This window comes from Microdochium trichocladiopsis (assembly GCF_020744255.1).
Source record: "Microdochium trichocladiopsis strain MPI-CAGE-CH-0230 chromosome Unknown B0I36scaffold_3, whole genome shotgun sequence".
Lineage (NCBI taxonomy): Eukaryota > Fungi > Ascomycota > Sordariomycetes > Xylariales > Microdochiaceae > Microdochium > Microdochium trichocladiopsis.
The window spans coordinates 3,737,180-3,759,180 of record NW_025763546.1 but is presented as its reverse complement, the minus strand read 5'-3'; the positions used below and the strand labels follow the sequence as shown (position 1 = coordinate 3,759,180).

At 55.1% G+C, this 22,001-nt stretch overlaps 7 protein-coding genes across 7 annotated transcripts; 3 read left to right on the top strand and 4 right to left on the bottom strand.

Annotated features, from left to right (window-relative positions):
• Positions 1 to 733: 733 nt before the first annotated feature.
• B0I36DRAFT_361097 (uncharacterized protein) lies at positions 734 to 6,465 on the top strand (the record flags this gene model as incomplete). Its single annotated transcript, XM_046158433.1, has 2 exons — positions 734 to 2,062; positions 2,161 to 6,465. 2 exons carry the CDS (start codon positions 734 to 736, stop codon positions 6,463 to 6,465), a joined length of 5,634 nt encoding a protein of 1,877 aa, XP_046015861.1.
• A 400-nt stretch (positions 6,466 to 6,865) lies between these two features.
• On the bottom strand, positions 6,866 to 8,923 carry B0I36DRAFT_239642 (uncharacterized protein; the record flags this gene model as incomplete). The annotated part of the gene is made up of 3 exons (XM_046149705.1): positions 6,866 to 7,417; positions 7,482 to 8,752; positions 8,839 to 8,923. 3 exons carry the CDS (start codon positions 8,921 to 8,923, stop codon positions 6,866 to 6,868), a joined length of 1,908 nt encoding a protein of 635 aa, XP_046015860.1.
• A 2,116-nt stretch (positions 8,924 to 11,039) lies between these two features.
• Positions 11,040 to 13,446, top strand: B0I36DRAFT_239580 (P-loop containing nucleoside triphosphate hydrolase protein; the record flags this gene model as incomplete). The annotated part of the gene is made up of 6 exons (XM_046149701.1): positions 11,040 to 11,335; positions 11,397 to 11,564; positions 11,647 to 11,830; positions 11,896 to 12,564; positions 12,647 to 13,036; positions 13,099 to 13,446. 6 exons carry the CDS (start codon positions 11,040 to 11,042, stop codon positions 13,444 to 13,446), a joined length of 2,055 nt encoding a protein of 684 aa, XP_046015859.1.
• Positions 13,447 to 14,045: 599 nt separating this feature from the next.
• B0I36DRAFT_361094 (DNA-directed RNA polymerase III, subunit Rpc31) lies at positions 14,046 to 15,025 on the bottom strand (the record flags this gene model as incomplete). The annotated part of the gene is made up of 2 exons (XM_046158432.1): positions 14,046 to 14,801; positions 14,882 to 15,025. 2 exons carry the CDS (start codon positions 15,023 to 15,025, stop codon positions 14,046 to 14,048), a joined length of 900 nt encoding a protein of 299 aa, XP_046015858.1.
• Positions 15,026 to 15,575: 550 nt separating this feature from the next.
• B0I36DRAFT_240252 (uncharacterized protein) lies at positions 15,576 to 16,768 on the top strand (the record flags this gene model as incomplete). The annotated part of the gene is made up of 2 exons (XM_046149749.1): positions 15,576 to 15,702; positions 15,765 to 16,768. The coding sequence occupies 2 exons, from the start codon at positions 15,576 to 15,578 to the stop codon at positions 16,766 to 16,768; spliced, it is 1,131 nt and encodes a 376-aa protein (XP_046015857.1).
• A 382-nt stretch (positions 16,769 to 17,150) lies between these two features.
• On the bottom strand, positions 17,151 to 19,072 carry B0I36DRAFT_373105 (carboxylic acid transporter protein-like protein; the record flags this gene model as incomplete). The annotated part of the gene is made up of 4 exons (XM_046160164.1): positions 17,151 to 17,831; positions 17,893 to 18,348; positions 18,609 to 18,821; positions 18,911 to 19,072. The coding sequence occupies 4 exons, from the start codon at positions 19,070 to 19,072 to the stop codon at positions 17,151 to 17,153; spliced, it is 1,512 nt and encodes a 503-aa protein (XP_046015856.1).
• A 668-nt stretch (positions 19,073 to 19,740) lies between these two features.
• On the bottom strand, positions 19,741 to 20,901 carry B0I36DRAFT_347495 (uncharacterized protein; the record flags this gene model as incomplete). The annotated part of the gene is made up of 1 exon (XM_046156579.1): positions 19,741 to 20,901. One exon carries the CDS (start codon positions 20,899 to 20,901, stop codon positions 19,741 to 19,743), a length of 1,161 nt encoding a protein of 386 aa, XP_046015855.1.
• Positions 20,902 to 22,001: the final 1,100 nt, after the last annotated feature.

Sequence of the window (22,001 nt, the reverse complement as noted above, 5' to 3'; positions counted from 1 at the left end):
GCATGGTCAAGCGGCACGTCCACAAATCCCGTGCAACCGCATTGATACAGAAAAGTCCCACGGCATGCCCGCACCGTACTCCTTATACTGTATGTAGTTGGCACTGCAGCCTCAGGAGGCTCTCGCCGCGTGGTCTGCTCAAGTGGCCGCGTTGTCTCCCGGAGGTGTTCGTGGGACATGACGACTTTCGCGCCCCTGCCCGACTGGTTGACGGCCACGAACAGGCAGGGCGCCGAGCGGCAGCGCGCGACGAAAGCGGGTTGCTAGAGTGGGCCTTTGCTCGTACCCTAGGGAGGGAGCTCGACAGGCAAGGGGTTCCAGCTTGACGCTACGTACCTTGGTTAACCGTCCAGCCAGAGCCGCCAGCCTGGCACCAAGGGCCGCGTACCATTGTACCTGCAGTCCAACTACCTTAGCCTAGCCGCGCTTGATCCTGGCACTGCTGAGCATTCAATAAAGGGGACGCTTTTTTGAAGCTGACGATGCATACAAGTCGCCGGTTCGCGCACATCCGACCTTGTGCGCCTCAGTAAACCTGCCTCATCCATCCTCGCCCACAGCCATCGACGTAGCCATCGCCCAGCTCACCGACGCTTGCAAACGCTCTACCACTCTCCAGCCGTACCTCTCTTCCCCACGAATAAGCCGTCCGTCTTCCCACATCGTGACAGACAGACCCCAGCCGGATGGCACGGCTCTCGAGCCCTCTGTTCCATCCAGCTCAATCGACACGATGAGTGCGCTCGTCTTCGTCGTTGCTCCGCTCGAGGCTATTGCTGCCTCCAAGGAGGCTCAACGCAACAAACAATTGGGCGAGCTGGCCACAAAGGCCCTTCAGGCCCTCAAGGATGCCGGTTCCGACCTACCAGACCCCAATGTCGTCTTCGCCCCTCTGCAGCTGGCGACAAAGTCTGGCAGCAGCACCTTGATAAATGCAGCCCTCGACTGCATCCAGAAGCTCATCTCATCGGCATACTTTTCACCCGATGCCACCTCAAGCGGCAGCGCTCAGCAAGATGGCGCCGAGCAGGCGCCCATGATCGATAGAGCCATCGACACCATTTGCGATTGTTTTCAAGGAGAGACCACACCTGTCGATGTTCAGCGCCATATAATACAAGCCCTGCTTGCCGCCGTCCTGAGCGACAAGATCGTCGTCCACGGTGCGGGTCTTCTCAAGGCTGTTCGCCAGGTCTACAATGTCTTCCTGCTTTCTCGCAGCACGGAGAACCAGCAGGCAGCGCAGGGTACCCTCACCCAAATGGTTGGCATGGTGTTTGAGCGTGTCAAGTCCAGATTGCACATGAAAGAGGCTCGGCTGGGCCTGAGCAAGCTTAAGCATAGCTCCGGTAACCTTGCTGAAGAGCAGACTGAGTATCGGCAACCCGGTGGCCCATCAGCCCCCAACGATGCCGATGCCGACGCCGACAACGTTGGTGGGCTGGATGATGAAAGCGCAGCACCCGAAACTGTTTCGCCCGATACAGCCCCTTCAGAATCGAATCCAGACAGCGAGGTGCACACTGGCGCGAAGTTGACACTCAAGGACCTGGAGCACCGCAAGAGCTTCGACGACTCCAATCTCGGCGACGGGCCTACGATGGTCACTCAACTCCGAACCAACGACAAGGCTGATACCTCAGGGGCCTCGCCTCAGACACAGGGTGACGCCGGGCCGGACGACTCGCCCGAGGCGCTGGACGCCGAAGATGAGGTCTACATAAGGGATGCATATCTTGTCTTCCGCTCCTTCTGCAACCTGTCTACCAAGGTTCTGCCACCAGACCAGCTCTACGACTTGCGCGGGCAGCCCATGCGCTCCAAGCTCATCTCTCTACACCTGATCCGGACGCTGCTCAACAACAACATCCTCGTTTTCACTTCACCACTCTGCACTATTACCAATACCAAGAATAATGAGCAGACAAGTTTCCTGCAAGCCATCAAGTTTTACCTATGCTTGAGCATCACGAGAAATGGTGCCAGCTCAGTGGACAAGGTCTTCGAAGTTACCTGTGAGATATTTTGGCTCATGCTGAAATTCATGCGGGCGCCTTTCAAGGTTGGTATCCACATGTCCTATGGCTTTATCAGCTTCTCCCCCTTTCTCATTTCTCACGCATAACGTGTGAGGCATGGATTGCTAACTTCTGCCGACAGAAAGAGATAGAGGTCTTTCTCAACGAGATCTACTTGGCGTTGCTGGCAAGGCGCACAGCGCCTATCTCCCAGAAGCTGTATTTCGTTGCTATCCTTGGACGATTTGCCGGAGATCCGCGAGCCCTGGTCGAGACATATTTGAATTATGATTGTGATGGCCATGTGGATAACATCTTCCAGACTGTCATCGAGGATCTCGCCAAGCTCGCCAGTGTTGGTGTACCGGTCTCGTCTGCACAGGAACAACTGTACGAAAAAAGTACAGCAAGTGCAGGCGCGTCCATTGAGTGGCAGCTCAAGGGCGTGCTTCCGCCGCCCTTGAATGTGAGAGACATCGTGCCACCACCAGAGCTCGAGCCTGAGGTGCCAAAGGAATACGCCCTCAAACGAAGTGCTCTTGAATCATTAGTGGAAGCCTTGCGATCTCTGGTCAATTGGTCTTCCGCAGGCCGTGCGGATGTCAATGGTGCTGCGGCTGAAGGAGATGCTCGTGCTTCAATGGAGGACATTCGGGAATCCATTGACCCATCGGGCGCTGACACCACGACACGAGAAACGCCTGTCGGTCCCTCGACGCCAATGGCTGAGGATGACCCGGAACAGCTGGAGAAGGAGAAGGCCCGGAAAACTGCCTTGGCGAATGCGATCCGGCATTTCAATTTCAAGCCAAAGAAGGGCATGAAAATCTTGATTCAAGAAGGCTTCATCCCGAGCGACAGCCCAGAAGACATCGCAAAGTTTCTGAGACGCGATGATCGTCTTGATAAGTCACAAATCGGAGAATTTCTTGGCGAAGGCGACACGAAGAACATTGAAATAATGCACGCCTTTGTTGATACGATGGACTTCGCGAAGCAAAGATTCGTCGATGCGCTTCGCGGATTCCTCCAGTCGTTTCGTCTGCCGGGCGAGGCACAAAAGATTGATCGATTCATGCTCAAGTTTGCCAATCGCTATGTAACGGGCAACCCGAATGCCTACGCCAACGCCGATACTGCTTACGTTCTTGCGTACTCCGTCATCCTCCTCAACACAGATCTCCACAGCGCCAAGATGAAGGACAAGCGCATGACAAAGGATGACTTCATCAAGAACAACCGGGGCATCAACGACGGTGCTGATTTGCCGCCGGATTATCTGATCGCCATCTACGACGAAATTGCCAGCAATGAGATCGTGCTGAAGAGCGAGCGCGATCTTGCGGCTGCTGCTGGTATTTTGAACGCGTCTCAATCTACTGGCTTTGCTGCGGGCCTCGGACAGGCACTGTCCAACGTCGGTAGGGATCTTCAACGAGAAGCCTATGTTCAGCAATCGGAAGAGATATCTTTGCGCTCCGAGCAATTATTCAAAACCCTTTTCAAGAACCAGCGCAAGAACGCCGCCAAATCTGGCATCCGCTTCATTCCAGCAACCTCCTCAAGACACGTCGGGGCTATGTTTGACGTGGCTTGGATGTCAATTTTCTCGGCTTTGTCGAGTCAGATACAAAAAGCACAAAACCTAGAGGTGAACAAGCTCTGTCTCGAAGGCATGAAGCACGCTATCAAGATCGCTTGCATGTTTGAGCTGTCTACTCCACGGGAAGCTTTCATGACCGCCCTGAAAAACGCAGCCAATCTCAACAACCCGCAAGAAATTCTCGCGAAAAATGTCGAAGCGCTCAGAGTTTTGCTCGAATTGGGACAAACTGAGGGCAACTATTTGCGGGATTCCTGGAAAGATATACTGATGTGTATCAGTCAGCTAGACCGGCTGCAACTCATCACTGGCGGTGTGGACGAGGGCTCGATCCCCGACGTCTCGAAGGCTCGATTCATTCCTCTTGAGAGAACCAACACCAGTGACTCGCGCAAGTCGACTGCATCATCACGTCGTACCACTGCTGGTACTAGAGGGTTTTCTATGGAAATTGCGCTTGAAAGCAGGTCTGACGAGATGATCAAAAGCGTCGATCGCATCTTCAGCAATACTGCTAATCTTAGCGGTGAGGCAATTGTCCACTTTGCCAAAGCCCTCACTGAGGTCAGCTGGGACGAGATCAAAGTTTCAGGGAGCAATGACTCCCCAAGAACGTACAGTTTGCAAAAGATCGTCGAGATCAGTTACTACAACATGACTCGTGTGCGCTTCGAGTGGGCCAACATCTGGGCCGTCCTGGGTGAGCACTTCAACAAGGTTGGGTGCCATGTAAACACAGCAATCGTCTTCTTCGCCCTTGATTCCCTCCGACAACTCTCGATGAGGTTCATGGAGATCGAGGAACTTCCCGGGTTCAAATTCCAGAAGGACTTCCTCAAGCCATTTGAGCATGTCATGGCAAACTCCACGAATATCACAGTGAAGGATATGGCTTTGCGATGCCTCATCCAGATGATCCAGGCTCGTGGCGAGAACATCCGATCCGGCTGGAGAACAATGTTCGGTGTGTTCACGGTCGCGGCGCGGGATCCGAACGAGGCTATTGTGAATCTAGCGTATGAGAATGTCAATCTCGTCTACAAGACGCGTTTTGGCGTTGTTATCTCACAAGGCGCGTTCACGGATCTGATTGTGTGTCTTACAGAGTTCTCCAAGAACATCAGATTTCAAAAGAAGAGCCTGCAGGCAATGGAAACGCTCAAGTCCATCATACCTCGCATGCTGAAGACACCAGAGTGTCCACTTTCCCACAAGAAGGACGCGCTTTCGGCAGACGCAACGAATGCGACAAATTCTGCTGATGTGCTTTCCAGAAAGAAAGCAGGAACATCTGTCGAAGAAGGCTACTGGTTCCCGATTCTGTTCGCGTTCCATGATGTCCTCATGACGGGCGAAGACCTTGAGGTGCGCTCGAATGCGCTCAACTATTTCTTTGAAGCGCTCTTGCGGTACGGCGGAGACTTTCCGCCAGAGTTCTGGGACATACTATGGAGGCAGCAGCTTTATCCCATCTTCATGGTCCTGCGGTCACGACCAGAGATGACCAATGCCCTCAATCATGAGGAGCTGTCCGTGTGGTTGTCAACCACGATGATCCAGGCTCTGCGCAACATGATCGTTCTGTTCACGCACTATTTTGACGCCCTGGAGTACATGCTCGATCGATTCCTGGAGCTTCTTGCGCTCTGTATCTGCCAGGAGAATGATACGATCGCGAGAATAGGCAGCAATTGTTTGCAGCAACTGATCCTGCAGAACGTGACCAAGTTCAACGAGTCTCACTGGGCCAAGATTGTTGGCGCTTTCTGTGAACTCTACGAGAGGACTACGGCATACCAACTGTTTTCGGCCGCGACCACCAACGCTGCACCTGCGGCTCTGTCACCGCCTCCCAATGGTCTTGGGTTTGACTTGCCAACATCGCCCACCCATGAAACAGTCCCTGACGAGAAATCCGGTTCCGTAAACGGTGCTGGTGCAGCAGAGCCTACAGATCCTTCACCAGCGGGTGCAGTACCCTCGACAAGCCCAGCCCTACACATTGAGGCTTCCGGTCAAGCAATAGCTCAACAGCAGCTAGAGGATTACAGACCGGCTTCTTCTTTGCAGCAGCAACCGATCGTCGTGACAGCTGCACGAAGACGTTTCTTCAATCGCATCATTTCTCGGTGTGTGCTGCAGCTGCTTATGATCGAGACTGTGAATGAGCTATTTTCGAACGACACAGTCTACGACCAAATCCCTTCCACCGAACTGCTGCGCCTGATGGCTCTTCTGAAGAAGTCGTTCCTCTTTGCCCGTCGTTTCAACAATGACAAAGAGCTAAGAATGCGTCTATGGCGTGAAGGCTTCATGAAACAACCACCGAACCTTCTCAAGCAGGAAAGCGGTGCCGCAGCGACATACATCCAAATCCTCTTCCGCATGTTCGCAGACACATCGCCGTCTCGGGCCGACAGTCGTCCTGAGGTGGAGAAAGCTTTGATTCCACTGTGCAAGGATGTCATCAAGGGATACATCGCCTTGGAGGAGGAATCTCAACAACGCAATATTGTCGCATGGCGGCCTGTGGTCGTAGATGTTTTGGAGGGCTATACGACATGGCCCGACAAGGAGTTTGCGGAGCATGTCAGGGCGTTCTACCCGCTCGTAGTAGAATTGCTCGGAAAAGAGGTTAGCCCTGAGCTGAGAGCCGCCCTTCTAAGTGTTCTTAGACGTGTCGGAGAGGTTGGTCTTGGCATCGAAGGCATGAGCCAGCGTCGTCGAGACAGCATAATCAGTAACACAACCACCGAACAACCTCTCCCAGTCGCAGCGGCTGGCAGTACGGACGGCGAGGAGGCAGGCGAAGTAGGCACTGTCATGCCGGACAGTACAGTCTGAGGCGATTCACATGCATTTTGGTCCATCGCACCAATTTTGATTTGGTATATACGCTGCATCTGGGCGGCGATCATAGACACGGGTAGAATGCCGCTTAGCCACGCTCGCACAAGACGCAGATTTGATATGAGTCTTTTCCACAGCTGCGACTCAAATAACTGAGCAATGTTCTACGCAAGGCGCAAATGAGATGTCACCATTGTCCCAAGATCTCAAGCTTCATTGCAGTAGATTACAAAGTGATAAGCGAGAAGTGCTACAAAAGCAGATTTGCGCGCAACAGACCTGAGTATCCAACCCCAATTCGTCAGAACCAGACCTGCATTGACGCCGTACCAATCTGTCGTCCACCAAGAGACTGCCTTTCGCCGTGGGCTCAAAGGTGACCGTCCATACAAAATTATATGAGGCTGCTGTCTTCCTTCTTTGCCTCCAAGCTTTTGGTCAAGGACTTAAGCATGTCCTTTAGCTCGTCAATTTCCTGCCTGAGTTTCTTGACCTCAACCACAGCTGGTTCTTCTTCGACATTGCTCTTGCTGTCGCAGACCTTCTTGGCCCAGCCATCACCCTCGAAGTCGACCTGGTCTTGCAACTCTTCCCACTCTTCAATCGAGTCGTCGTCGGCCTCGCCTCTCTGGCGATTGAAGCGAATCTCGTTGGCCGTTCTCGTTTCGAAAATGGCCGCGCCGAAAAGCAGGGGCGAGTAGATGATTCCCATGATGGCATCGTTGAGGTACTCGTACTGCTCCTTCGGTAGCCACCACTCAAACGGAATGACAAGAACGAATATCTCGATCAAGTTGAACGGTGCAATAAATACATTCTCATCAGGGGCGCGAACGAACTGCATGGTTTTGTGTGAGAAAAGAGCCAAATACTCATCATCAGCGTTCTGGTAAATGTCCTCGTAAGAACTGTTGTAGAGAGCAATAAGGATGTTCAACAAAATGACCTGTAGTGCAACAAGAGTTAGCTCGTGTGGAGTACTGAGAGGCAACCGAGGTCGAGTCACATACCATGATGACGAATGTGAAGATATAGTACAGAATGATGCCGAAAGGATGAGCAAAGCGTTCAAAGCCAGAGAAGTCGGGGCTTTGCATAATCGCATTTACCATAGCTTGCAAAATGAAAAGTGTGGCATCTCCCACACCATCATCGGCTACGTCCATACCGATGAATGCTTGCAGGAAACCGATGATGACCACGACAAGGAGCGCGAAGAAGATCAGGGATTCCTTCATCATCACCTTGAGAACCACCAACATGGCACCGAAAAAGCGCACAGTGTCGAGGTAGAGAAGCAGACGTCCATAGAACATCGGAGCGGTCAGGGCGAGGAGGTTGTAGCTGAGAGAGTTGTACTTCTCGCGGTCGCCACCCCCTTCAGTGTCATGATCTACGGGATAACCCAGGGCGACTATGCGGAATGCCAGCGAGACGACGAGAAGAGAGTAGAGCGTGTTATTGAAGGCGTTCCAGAAACCCAAGATGTGATAGCCAGCCTTGTAAAATTTGGTAAGCTCGTCGAAGATGAAGCCTGCGGTGAAGATGTACAGAATGATCTCGACTATATCGAGCCCACCCTTCGCATTGATGGTGTTGATGACGATGGTGTACAAGACCAAATAGAGGATCGAGACGAGGAGCTGGAATGCGTTCTGGTAAACGGGCGCGCGCATGCGGTCTGGGTCGAGATGCGGCCAGAAGGAAGTGTTGTCCCTGTTCTTGTAGTCGACGAAGCTGGAGGGATCATTTTCATCCTGAACTAGCCACCCACGCCACAGATAGCTAATGCACTTCTGGTAGCCGGAAGAGGCGATGACAGGGAGAGCATGGAGATCGACAGCCTGTTCGATGACATTGACAGGACGGGTTGGGGCACCGTCAGAGATAATAGAGTAGCGCTTGAGGAGGACCTGTTGGAGGAGGTAATCCATGTTGTCCTCGTCCTCAATGATGTACTTTGCAATCATCTCGCAGGCCTTTGCGCGGAGCTTGTGCAGGTCGGCATCCCAGAGCTCGACGAGAGCCTGGTGTTTGAACCACCGCTTGGAGGTGAGAAGACAGAAGACAACACAGGCGCGGTGCTCGGCACCGCCAGCCTCCTTAGCAGCCAAAACGACCTTGCGGGTGATGATCCTGCTGTGCGGTTGAGTGATCAGCTCTTCGGCGAGCTCGCAGGGGACACACTCCTCGACGAGATAGCGGATGCGGATGGCGATTTTGGTGACATCCTCTGCGGGAATTGCCGACACAATCGAGTCATCGCGGTAGCTCGGCAGTACTATATAGTCAGGAGGGGCGCCCCCAAGGTCAGCATACAGGGCGAGGCGGCACTAGGAGAGCACAAGGAGACGAGGGAGGACGGACGACGATGATGAGACTGATGGTGGTCGTGAGAAGGGTGCGAGCTCAAACCGAGGAGCCCGCTCCAGCTGAAGCGACTGGGAGCCATGACACTGTTGGCAGATAATGGAGAGTGCGTGGCGTCTTGACTGTCGCGTACGTCCCGTGCTGCTATTGAGCACCGCGCGGATGCTTCCAGCCAAAATTGCGGACAGGGAAGTCTGGCGACGGATCACAGGAGCAAAAGGGCTGCGCACAGGCGAAAGTAGAGTGTATGGAGCACGAGGAAGAATAGTTCGAGGCTCACGAGCTGTGCGAAACCCCCCCCTTCCCCGAAAAGCTTGCTTGGTGGCTTGGAGAGGTTGGCAAAGGTTGGCACAGCCCGAGTGGGGAGCTGGTTGGAGCTCGAAAGCGGGATGACGTCGGATCCAGATCAGAGAGCGCTAGATCTCGTCTCCCATGCTGCCAGACCCGCTCCCCGGGCAGCCCCCCCAGCGTAGCACCCTTGGACGAGTGCAGGTAGTGAAACACCATCACCCCAGACCATTGACGGTCAGGCTCACCATCGCGATAGCCTCACTGGAGGCTGACAGATCTACCTTCACGGGCCAACCATCTCCCAGGAAAGAAGCCAGGCTGCCAATATCCTCTGGCCTCCTCCAGCCAATCATCGCCCACCACACTTTCTGTACCTTGAGGCCATCTTGGCATCATGCTGCCAGCCGGCTACCGCTCCCGCAGAGGGGCTGTGTAACTCACACCCACCATCCCAGCACCTGACTGCGATAAGTCTCCTCCTCCCTCAAGCTCGGATAGGCTGCCCCGTCTGTAGCCCTGGATGCCTTGAGCTGCCGTATTGTCGCCATGCCGCAACCCCCGCAGTTATGCACCCTCACACTCACTCCAACCAGCCATGTAAGCAATGCCTGCCTCGGAGCCGCTCGTTCACTGTGCTGCACAGCAGGATAAATTCATGCTTCTTCCCTCCTGTCCCCAGCTTTCATTCTGACACTCCTCCCACGGTCGCGACCACGCCGCCTTGCCGTCGAGGCGTCCTGTGTCAACCCCACAACCTGCAACAACCGTCCCTGCTTGAACGCACCCATCTGCCATACATTCATGTGCACTTCGGTTTAGATTACACCCGGTCACAGTCTCCTGCTCTTTTTCTCTCCATAGTAGGCCAAATCAGATCAGCGTGGTTTGACGTTCGGACCAAAACAGCAGCGAGTTCACTTCTCCCTGCAGGCACCGACCCCTGTGACACATTACGCATCTGCAGAACCAATGAGACCATGGCGGACCAGGAACATGGCAATGGGACGGCTGCCGACCACGGCACTCGTTCTTCCAAAGACGAATCGCCATCTGCGGGTAATGAGACTGCCCAAACGGCACCTTCGTCCAAAAAAGCGACAGACCATCCTCAAGTACTTGAATCTTGTGAAGAGGCACCCAGCAATTCGGCACCAGGCAATAGCAGACAACAACAAGATAGCGGCTGCAAGAGTCGTGCGGCTGCCCAAGAAGTCAAGGTTGACAAGACCCCACCAAATCTCAACACCCCAGCAACGGCGGAAGATGTATCTGTTCATGGTCGTGCCATGAGCCAGCATAGAGAAAATGACACCTCATCACCCAAGCACGCTCGCAAGCTGAAGCGGCAGGCCCTGAAGACGAGGCAGTCCAGAACAAGACCAGCTACTTCTTCGGACGACAGCTCGGCTACAGGTTACAGCAGTGACTCCTCAGTACCGCCCGAGGATAAGGCACCTCACATGGGAGCCGAGAAATCGTCAAAGGTGTCAGGCACAACAGTGCAGGGTGAGAATGAGGGCTTGCAGAATCTCGAGTCCTTACGACAGCAGCTGAGCGAGTTGCAGCGCCAAATGTCGGACGTGTTGCATAGCGCAGTAAATGGCTCGCTCCGTTACCCAGCTCCTAATGAATATCCTCGAGACCATGCATCCTGCGGACATTCTGTCTTCGGTGCAACAAATATGGACGCCGGTACACATCATAGTCACTATCCTCTCTCATGTTTCAATACAAGCAGTCGCCGCGGGACTCCCAAGACTGCTTTGAGTAATTGCCAGATTAACATGACCTTTCAGGAGCCAGGCCGGCCAGACGAAGAACCCTTCCTAGAGCAGCGCGAACCACACGACAATCTTGTGAGGAATGAAATGCAAGCTTCGAATGGTCAGATTTCAAACCAGACAACAATGCACCACAGGAAGGCGCCAAAGGAGCCCGATTTCATCCGTCTTGACCAAGTGTGGAGTAAGACGACGAGCCGTCATGAGCTTCACGAGACTCCAAAGGCATGCACAGACAACGCATACGAAGGATACCTTTTTCATGTGCGACGCTCGATTGACTCTAGCGGCAAGCATAGAAGCACTGTTGTCGACATTCAATGCGAGCTCATTCAGGAATGCTTGCGCCAGGTTATGGGGAAATCTGAAGAATCTGGCATCGAGGAGGAGAACATGGTGATCGACCCAGACATTTTGTTCCTGTAAGTTAGAGGTTCTGTAACGAAGGTATGGGGCCTCATTTTCTGACAGTCTCCTGAACAGCTACCTCGAAGACATTCGTTCCTTACGGAGAAAGCTCAAGGACATCGTCCCAAGCGGCAAATCTCGAAAAATGTTACAGGCAGCCCAGGATTTGATCGATAAAAAACGACGAAACCTCAAAGTTCTTGTCAAATATCTTGAGGCGGATTATAAGCAGATCCTAAACAAGTAAGTACCTTACTATTGTGATAGTCACGCAGACATGCGAAATTCAGCACGATGGCAAGGTCTGATCCTGTGCCAATTTCAGACTTAAGCCACTTCTTCAGAATGGGCTGATTACGTTCGATCTCCTTTGGACTCTCTGGCGGCCCAACACCTTGGCCTTCACGGACGTCTATGGTGAAGCTGGGGAGCTCCAGGTGTTTCGTGTGGGAAAATGCCAGAGCCGCGTTCGTGAAACTCGCACCACATCCTTCTGGATAAAGGGGACGGTACGTCAGAAGCACCTACATATCTATCTTGATGCCGGATGCATTTGTTCTGACTGGGGACGCAGTATGTCGACTTTGATGGTAAAAGACTAGGTCGCCGTAATGTCTACACCGACATTGACTATTTTCGGGGAACTCGAAAGATCAACCGTCTGAATGTGGTACCACTACAGTACCATCAGAATAGCGAAAACGTACGCAGAGACTTGATCGAGCGTGGCAAGAAGTTTGTACAGCTCTCTGGCGTTCTGCACAAGAGCTACCAGGGTCCCGCTTTCTGGAGGGCGCAGGCCAGTATCATCCGTCGCGAGGTTCATGGTCGAGTCATGATAGATGCAGGCAGGCACCCTCAAAACAATCCCCTTGGCGTGGTTGCCCCGACTAGATCCCAAGGTCATGACAGCGACACGAGCGACGGTGGCGATTCTAGCGGCGAGGAGGACAGCGCAGACAATCCAGATTCTGATGGGGATGCGACCGAACATTTTCCGGAGCTCGAGTTGCTAGACGGAAATACCTTGTCTGTCGATATGAATTCTCAGAAAGTAGCTGGACAAAGAACTTTTGTGCTATCTGACGAGGACTACCTGCTCGCATCGCCACTCGTGCTCGGCTACAGCCTTCAAGAGAACACTTGGGCGGAGTTCCTCGTCTCAGGCGTCAAGGACATCAGTTGGAATGCACAGGCTTACGACTTCGTGGTGCTGGAGCCTGAAGTAAAGTCGGTCATCAAGGTATGACTTCGATCCTCCACCCCCCTTTAGCATACCAGATTACCAGGTCGTGCTCGGCCACTAAATCGGACTTCACGATTAGGCTCTAGCGGATACACAAAAAAGACAAGCCACAGATTGCTTTGATCAAGATATCACAGGCAGAGGCAAAGGCTTCATAGCCTTACTCCACGGCCCGTCCGGGACTGGCAAGACGCTGACGGTCACGGCCATCAGCGAGGTTCTCAAATGCCCACTTTATACGATTTCGACCAACGAGATGGGATCGAGCGCCGCATACTTGGCTGCATTTCTCCGTCAGGTTTTCGAAAACTGTCGAAGCTGGGGTGCGATACTCTTAATCAGCGACGCAGATGTGTATCTGGAGAACCGGACCATGCGTAACACGCACCGCAACAGTATTGTCAATGTCTTCTTGCGTCAGCTGAGCTCCTTCTGCGGGACAATGTTCCTGAAAACGGCGCGTGTAGAGGTGAGTGGAGTTCCGGGGTGAACATCCTCTCCTGGACGACGCGAGCTAAGATGCGAGTCCAGGAATTTGACGATGAGCTTCGGTCCCATGTTCACGTTGCAGTGCGGTATGGCAAGCCTGATTTCAAGTCCAAGAAGGCAATATTCAGGGCGTTCTTGGGCCTGGCGCCAGTGGGGACCCAGATTGCCCCTCGTGAGTTCACGGATACCGACCTGTGCGAATTGGCCAAATATGACCTCAACGGCCGACATATTCGGAACACAGTTACCACGGCTCAGGCTTTGGCAGTTGCGCAAGGGCAGGCTCTAGACATGGTGCATTTTCGCCAAGTTCTGGAAGTGGCCAAAGAATTCGAGCGCGATATCAAGGGGGGTCCGGCATTTGAAGACGCGATGAATAGCTACTGCTAGGAATACCTGCTGGTTGTGTTCGTTTTCCCCTTGTCTTTCCGCCTGGGACTACTTATGATGTCAACTTCCAAGCATAGACTATGCATGCCGGATCCCAAGTCGTAAACCCCATTCGAGGCGGATCCGGCTGACTGTGGAGGCCACGTTGGAATTTGCTCAACGCCACTCAATGTATGCAAATCACAAAACGACTCACTGTTTGCAGCCGTGCAGCGCTCCAAGGATGTTCGCAGATGTAAGCCGGCAAAAATGCGTCCACATGTGTAGACCACGTTATCCGTTGAACAGGAGAAATGTTGGAGTCCAGAATCTTGTTTCCACAGGCATCGGTGGGCCGTGGCATGTGGAAATCCGAGAAGACCAGCTCCGTCTACGAGTGAGCCTTGGCCGCCGGTATCTTAAATTGATATGTAACGCCACGCAAATGCTGAAATTGGGTGCAAACTGCTTCCCAAATTGCTGTCCAACTCCCGGGGCAAATGAAAAATGACCAACGCCCAAGAACACCCGCCTGCTCATCATTTGTCGAAGCTCCTTCGCCCGCGTGTCATCAGATCCCTAGACTATGACGGCATACGGAAATATGCTCCGTATCGAGTCTAGAAGTCGAGCGCGCTTTCGCCGACTCCTTCGTCCTCCATATCTCCATCGACCCCGTCGTCGAAGTACTGCTCTGCATCGTAGTCGCCACCATCCTCGTCGTCCTCAAAATCGTCGTCTTCCTGAGACATCTCCTCCTCGTCATCATCGAGGTCCACATCACCATCGCCTTCCTCGTTATCCCCTCCAGCACCGCCTCCTTCAGCGGCCTCACGGATCCTCTTCTGCCGCTGTTCCTCTGTTTCATTCTCATGCCTCTTGCTCGCCCCACGATTGGCCCCCGACAGAGGGTCGTCGTCCCATGCCGAGAACGGGTCATCGGGCTCAAGCCTGCGCCTGCCGACGGGTGCGCGCCCGTTGAGCTTGGCGACTTTGGCGCTGTTCGCTGTGGGGCGGTCTTTGCCATCGAGAGTGTTCCACAGCTCGTCGGGAAAGAGATGCTTGGCGAACTCGCGGGATTTGAGATCTGGCAGGGTGCGGGACTCGTCTACGAACTGGTGGCTGTACATTGGCACGGCGAGGAACGGGTCGAGGGTGGCCTTGCTCTTGACGCCGAAGCGCGCATTGACTTGGGTCTGGTCGTATAGTCTCGGGGGCGGGTCGGTCACGGACGCTGAAGAGATGACCTCGGCAGCCATGTGCCGGTGGGTGTAGAGAGGCAGGTCGTGGAAAGCGCGGCGGAAGGAGACGAGAGAGGCGACGGAGCGGGCGTCGAGATCGGACAGTGGAGGAGCCACGGGTGGCTGGTATGTTTTCTACGAGCACAAGACGGGATGGTCAGGCGATGTTCCGCGCGGTAGATGGGTACGAGCAGCAGCAGAAGCCGGCTACATACAGGATAGGTGTCGAGCGGCTGGTCGTTGACAAGCATGTTTGTCTCTGGGTCCCAGCCGGGGATGCCTGGAGGTGCGCGGCCGCCACGGGCGCCGCCGCGACCCCCACGGGCACCACCTCTTCCTCTGCCGCCGCGGGCAGCCATGGTTTGTATGCGCGCACGACTGGACGGAGCAGGGTGGCAGGCGACAGGGCGTTGTAGCAAAGATGCGTCGGCGGCAGGAAAATTCCAGGCCGACGCAGAACGGGCGGCGGATATGACTGAACTGAAATTTAGGTGGGGCCGTCCCCGGAGAGCTGCGCAGTGGGCCCCCGCCCGCCATGCTCCTCCGCACCCGCTCCCTGCTGCCCGGCCGGCTGGCCGAGCAGGCTCTCTGCGCTGCAGGGCACCGTATTCAAAGAAGAGGACTGGACTGGGCCCCTTCCGGCTGGTGATATCGAGGTGGTTCCTATCCTGGATCAACGACAAGTACATTTGTGCTCTCGAGACCGCCACGCGACTCGATCTGGTACAGGCCTTGCTGCGAGCAACGCCTGGGTGACATTACAGCACGCCACGCCACCGTTTGGCTGCCTGCCAGCTTACACCTCAAGCACTCGCATACACAACCAAAACCCACACAAACTCTCTCAGGCTTCCCGGCGTTGCCAACAGGCAGACCGACATGCCGGGCACAGAACGCATCGCCGTCAACATGGCAGCCGACAACGTCCCCATCACCGGGCTCGACGAGCTCGATGCTCACCTCGACAGCCTCATCGAGGACCCCTCGCTCGACATCCAGCGTGCCCTCTTTGACCATGTCGAACTCCAGCTCACAGGTAAGACGATCCGCCCACCGCCACTTGGCAGCCTACACGAGCCTGACCTTTGGGCTCCGCAGAGTCCAATATCCCTTCTCTCATCCCCAGGTTTCTCCCGAAGATCACAGAGATTCTCAAGGCTTTTCAGCAAGATCCGGCCGTCCTCTGCAGCCTAGCCATCCGCCTTCTGGATCCCCTGACCCTGACCCAGGTCCTCTCCCTCGCCTCCGAGGATGCCCTCATACTCGCCATGCGCTCCCCAGCGCCCTCCGCAAACCTACTCGCAATCTCCGTCCTCGCCAAGGGCGCACGCTCCCCAGGGGATGCGGCCATCCTCGCCGTCATGAAGCCCTTGATGACGAGTTTCGTCACCCAGTGGCTCAGCAGCCCATATGTCGAGGTCGGCGAGAGAGCCTCTCGCGTGCTCGGCAGTTTGCTCGAGACGGACTGTGAGCATTCCCAGCACGCAACTAGCTCGCCCTCACTAGCAGGCAGTGATTATAATGCCAACAGTGCGCAAACAATCGCCACCAGAGCCTCACGACCGCCGGGCCAGGGGCTCATGTGGCGCAGGATCTTTCAAGACCGCGACATTTACGGACTCATCCTTGCCTATTGCAGCACTCGTCAACCCAGTCCATCGCTAGACGAGAAGCAGCGCACTTTAGCCCAGGGCCGGGTCTTGCGCATCCTGCCTCGGCTTGCTGCGCTGAACCTGGTAGCTGTGTCGCGGTCAGACTTGAATGACCTGTATCAGCAATTCTCCACCACCATCACAACAACGAGCACGACCGAGAATAGTAATGAAGGCAGAAGTGCTGGGCTGCTGCAGTTCGCCGCCCTGCACATGATAGACAAGGAAGACCAGCTCATGCAGCTCAGCCTGGTCGACTTTTTCGAGACCCTCGTCAGCATCCAGGCCACCCTGCCCTACTCTGCCTACAGGACAGACACGCTCAAGAGCCTCATAGCGCAAGCCACGGCACAAGACGATGGATTACACCGGGCTCTGTCGACGTTGCCAGAGCGCACTGTGCCAGAAGAGGCCGAGGAGTTGGGCAGGTTTTTGCGAACAGTATTATGACCTTGGCCTCAAGAGGTTTTGCAAATCAACATGCAGGGGCAAATTGGCAGCCTCACTTTATCTTTGGGACACAAGAGTTGCTTCGAGCAGGAGTAATAAGTCCTTGCTTCATTTCAGGTATCCATGTAGTATAGCTATGCTACAATCTGGTGTGCTCATCCATATCTGTGTACGCGATCCTAAATCGATCGTGTTCGCCAACATGAAGAAGTGGCGAAGTGCAGGTGAAAGCGCAGAAGACGGTTGGACGAAGCAGACGCCGTTGCGGCGACTAGCATAGCTTTAACACAAACGATGGGCAGTACAAAGTCCCCAACTCTCAAGCCCGCTTCTTCCCAAAGTGCTGATTTCCAGTATCTGACCCATGTGAAGGACAGCCAAATTATGGTAGCTCACTGTGTCGGGACTGGCCCTTCTCAGCTGCGGCATCCTTGCTGTCACGGGACGGATCACGCGATTCGCCGGAACCAGCAACCCCATCGCGAGGCAGGCGCTCATGCCCAGTTGCCTCGGCCAAATCGGCGTCGTCCTCGGCGTGGAAGGAGCGGGCGAGGTACTCGGGCCCGAGGAATGTCATAATCAGAACGTAGACGTAGACGCAGGCCATGAAGATACAGATGACCTTGCCGTAATCATACCGGCTCACGCCATTCGCTCCAGGCGGAAGAGGAAACCGTGAACCGATGGTAGCCTCGATAGTAGAACTGGCGGAAGATACCAGATTTCCGAGCTGGTAACTGGTGCCGACAACGAACGTGCGGAACGCGCCAGGAGAAAGTTCCATGAGATGTACTGGGATCACACCCCAGGCACCCTGCACGCAAAACTGCTCGAAGAAGGCCGCAGCGATGACGCGGTCATTCTGCACAAACGTGTATGGGTACAGTAGCGCACCACCGATGACGCACATGACCATGATACTGAGGCGGCGGCCGAAGATTTGGGAGCAGTAACCAACAACTGTGCCGCCCGTCATGGCACCCAAATTAGCAACGACCTGGGTTACTGTAACTTGGTTCGCGTTGAAGCCGAATTGGTTTTGCAGCATGGTCGGATAGAGATCCTGTGACGCGGCAATCATTAGTCGCGGCACCGTTTGATATGAACAAGCGCTTCAAACATACCTGGCTGCCGTGGGACATGAAGTTGAAGCCGGCCATGAGGAGGACCATGTAGGTCAATAGAATCCAGTGCTTTCGGATGGCAACCTTGCCCTCTTGGATGAAGGTCTTGCCGACATTGCCACGAGCACCGCGGAGCTTGACGTGGTCCTGGTAGGTCTGCGTCTCTGGGAGGAAGAACCGCCAGACGATGAAAATGGCGGGAGGACAGGCACCGAACCAGAACAGAGGGCGCCACCCGTGGGGTGTGGTGTTCACTAGACCACGCGCAAAGGCCGTTGCCAGCAGGTAGCCAAAGGCGTAGCCCTGCTGGAGCATGCCGCTCATGACACCACGGCTCTCCTCGGGCAGATCCTCAAGAGCAGTAGCGGCCGCATTGCCGTAGAGGCCGCCCATAGCCACGCCGAAGAGGGCACGGCAGGCAAGGAACTGCTCGTAGGTGTTGCAAAAGCCGGTCCCCTGTCAGAAACACAAAGTTGGTGTCAGCAGATGCTCGGACGTGGCCCAGCCCTAGGAAACACCAAGCACAAGGGTGGGGAGCAGGATCGTGGGGTAGCGGAATGGGGCGCGGCGGCCAAGCCAAGCCAAGGCGCCAAGAGACTGCAAGCCACCAGGGTGGCATTGCTTGGCACTGGGGGCTAATGACGTCTTGAGACACACAGAAGCACGGAAATCCACAACAACCACACGACGACCATCACCACATTCGCACCACTTACAAGCTCGAGGGCAATAAAGAGCAGGTTGTTGACAATAAAGGGCCACTTGCGGCCGTAGCGGTCGGCGGCAATACCGAAAAGGACGGCGCCGACGGAGCGGAACATGAGGACAAGCGTGATACCCCAGGTAATGTCGGTTGTCGTGCGGCCAAATGCCTTGGCGAGGTCCGCAGTGGTGAGGGACACGGTGAAGAAGTCAAAGGCATCCCAGGTCTAGCAAGACAAACACAACCGGGACTCGTCAGTACGTGGTTGCCTTGGCAGAGAGACAACGTCTAAAGGCGCGGAGCGGGAGAGCATACCCAGGCCCAGAAGGCAACAAAGAAGAAGGCCCAGTGGCGGCGATTGAGCTGGCGGATGAGGCGGATGGGGTTTGGGGCCTTCAGCATGGGCGGCCTGAGCGACGTGATACGGGTCGCGAGATACTTGCCCACAGACGACGGCGGATGGTCTGGGTGATCCATGTGCCGGGTCTTGGCTTCTCTGTCGGCAAGTTGGGATTCCATGCTGGGCTGGGCTGGGCTGGACTGGCTGCGCGGCGGCTTGCTGAGGACACTGCACGAGGGGAGTCTTGATGGTTCAGAAGACCTCTGCGGCACTGAAGACAATCACGTCCAGAGCAAGGGGGCACGCGAGGGAATAAATAGATCGGGCAGCGGGCCTCGCAGGACAGGCAAGCCAAGAAGGGGGGGATCTGGACGAAAAGGCTTGTCTGGCTTGGAGCTAGGAGAGATTGGCCTGGTCTGGGGTGCGGGGAAGGAGGAGCGCGCGCGCACGGGGCGAGCTGACGCAAGCAAGGTGGTGAGGCTCAGAAAGGCGTGGGCTGGGCCGGTTGTACTTTATCGCCCGAGCTGATTGCGCAGACGAGCTCTTTTCCCAGCCTGCCGGAAGGAACCGGCACACGGCTGCAGCTAGCAGACACGGCAGGGCATTCACAGCATGATGATGAGCAACGCCCCAGCCGTGGGGGCGGACCTGGGGTAGCGTTGGATGCGGATGGGGACAATGCTCGAATGCGGACCGCCAGGTTGGAGAGGCGGGGGAAGGCGCCACCAAAGGCTTGACTCAAGCTCTTGACTAACGATGCAAAGAAGCTTCCTTACTACCCTAGCGCCAGCGGCTAGCCTCCGTCTCATCGCCGTGCCTCGCACACCACCTCCTCGCCCTCCAAGAGGGTGCGGCGACACTCGTATCGCACCCGCTCATGCTCAAACGAGCCGGGTGTGTCCAGCGGGCCATCCCAAGCTCGAAGCCCGTTGCCACTGGCCAGCACCACCCGCTTCAGCCGTGTGGCCCCCTGGCCCGTCTCCTTCCGACGACGCTCGAGCACCTCGAACAACTCCTCAGCGGCCCGCTTCGACAACTCGGGCTGCTGGTATGGGTTCTCGCGTCTGTGGACCCATGGCCTCATCAGCCTGTCCGCTTCGAGCACGCGCTCCGTCTCTAGCTGCCACCCAAGCTCCATCTCCTCCACACTCTCCAGCTCGGCCAACGCCGCTAGCATCTCTAGTGGCCACGTCCCATTCCGTTCCACCACGACTGACAACTTCTTGAGTCCTGGCGCCAACTGCTGCACGGTGCGCACCTCTTGCATGGTAAGCGCCGCCCAGTCCAGGGGCCTGCCCAGGCCTAGGTCAAGTTCCTTGAGGCTATGGCCGTAGCGACTCAGCACCTTCTCCAAGCCGCCTGGTTTTCGTGGCCCTTGCCAGCTCAGTGATTCGAGTCCTACTTCTCCCGGTAGTGCAATTAGGGCTTCGGCTGCGTCCGGCTCATCTTCGTTTGACCATGCCCGGATGCTCAAGTGCTTGAGTTTACCAAGATGGGGCCATACAACATCAACAAAGTGCTGACTGAGTGAATCAACAAGATCCAGTGTCTCAAGCATTGACCAGTCCATGGCCTCGGCCCACAACTCCAGATTCGTCGAGGCGAACCAGTTTTGAGCCATGCTCCGTTCATACGTGACTTCGTGAAACCGATACCCCTCAAGCCGTAGCCATGTCAATGCAGGATATATATTCTTTTCTCCGTGTCGGAACGGCAAAGTCCAACGTTCTGGCCCCTCTGTACAGCCAAGCAAAGTGAGCCGGAGGTCCAGTGCTCTAACATTCGGGCAGTCCCTGAGCTTCTGGTGGAGCAGATCGGTGCTGAATGAGGAATGGTACCCCGGGATCGTTGCCTTGACGAAATTGGGACAGCGTTTGGGTATCAGAGCCTCTTCTAGTTCTCCCATGCCCGCACGGCAGAGAGCGAGCGTGCTCAGAAGGAGGAGGAAACGTCGAAAAGCGTCCATGCTGTGTCTGACACACCACTTTCCGCTGGACAGCTTCTCTGCTTGGTTGCCGGCTGTGTCACTCTGCGCCTCTGGCAGTGGTCTTTCCTGTCGAAAGTATGCGTTTGCTTATTCCGCGAGCAATGAGCCTTATCACCGCTGCCTGAAGTCGATATCAGAAGAGCGGTGGAACTCTAAAAGGTGTGACTGTGTCAGGGGAGCAGGCAGCATTTGGAAGACGAGGTCACTTTGAGAACCAAGATGACAGAGTATTGGCCGTGGAGTTTTAGGAAAGTGAGTGGTGGGTCATGGGGTCCAACAATGATGAATTATTGTGCCTTGAAGATCTGGTACCGAATATTTCTGTGAAGACGTATTGAGCAAAGTGCGGAAGCATTAGTCAGGGAACGTAACAATGCCCAATATTACTTGGAACACGAGGCAGTCGTCCTCGCAATTGGCGACAGCCAGGTTTTGGCCAGGCACCACTCACGTCGAATGAGTCGCACCGAGCTAAACGGGTACATCGTTTGTTAGCGGCAGGAGACGTGTCCTGTAGGCTCTCTAGAAGCTAGGAATGATCTGCCATGCCCAAAATTCGAACAGCGCACTGAACAATAGTTAGTGCTGTCCCTCTCCGAGCACGCAACTACAATCTTCCAAGAGTGAGGGTTCCACATATCTGGAAATTAGGTGGCTTTACCGCACTGCTGCTATATTTAGCACTTCTCAATGTGAGTTATGACACTCCGCTAACCACCTCAGGTATGAGAGCTGGCTGGTGCTTGAGCTCTCATCAGCATACTACCAGTGCATTTGCAAGGGCAAAATCCCACGCCCTGTACTTGTGCCAAAGCGTTCTTCCATACCCTCTGCAAGTGCGCCCTACTCGCGATATTGCCAATCACTCCCCCCCTTACAAGCTCTAGATGCTTGGCAAGTCTGCCAGCGCAATGGCCCCACTTCCTCGGACTTGAAGGACATGGCCATGGACTCGGCCGGTCCATGTATGTTGACAAGCACGAATTGCTTGATGCGACTCTTATCTGTGCTGTAAGACTAGCTCTGTCTCCCGCTTGAACCCGGCACATTACCCTGCAATAGAATGTGGGGAAATGCGA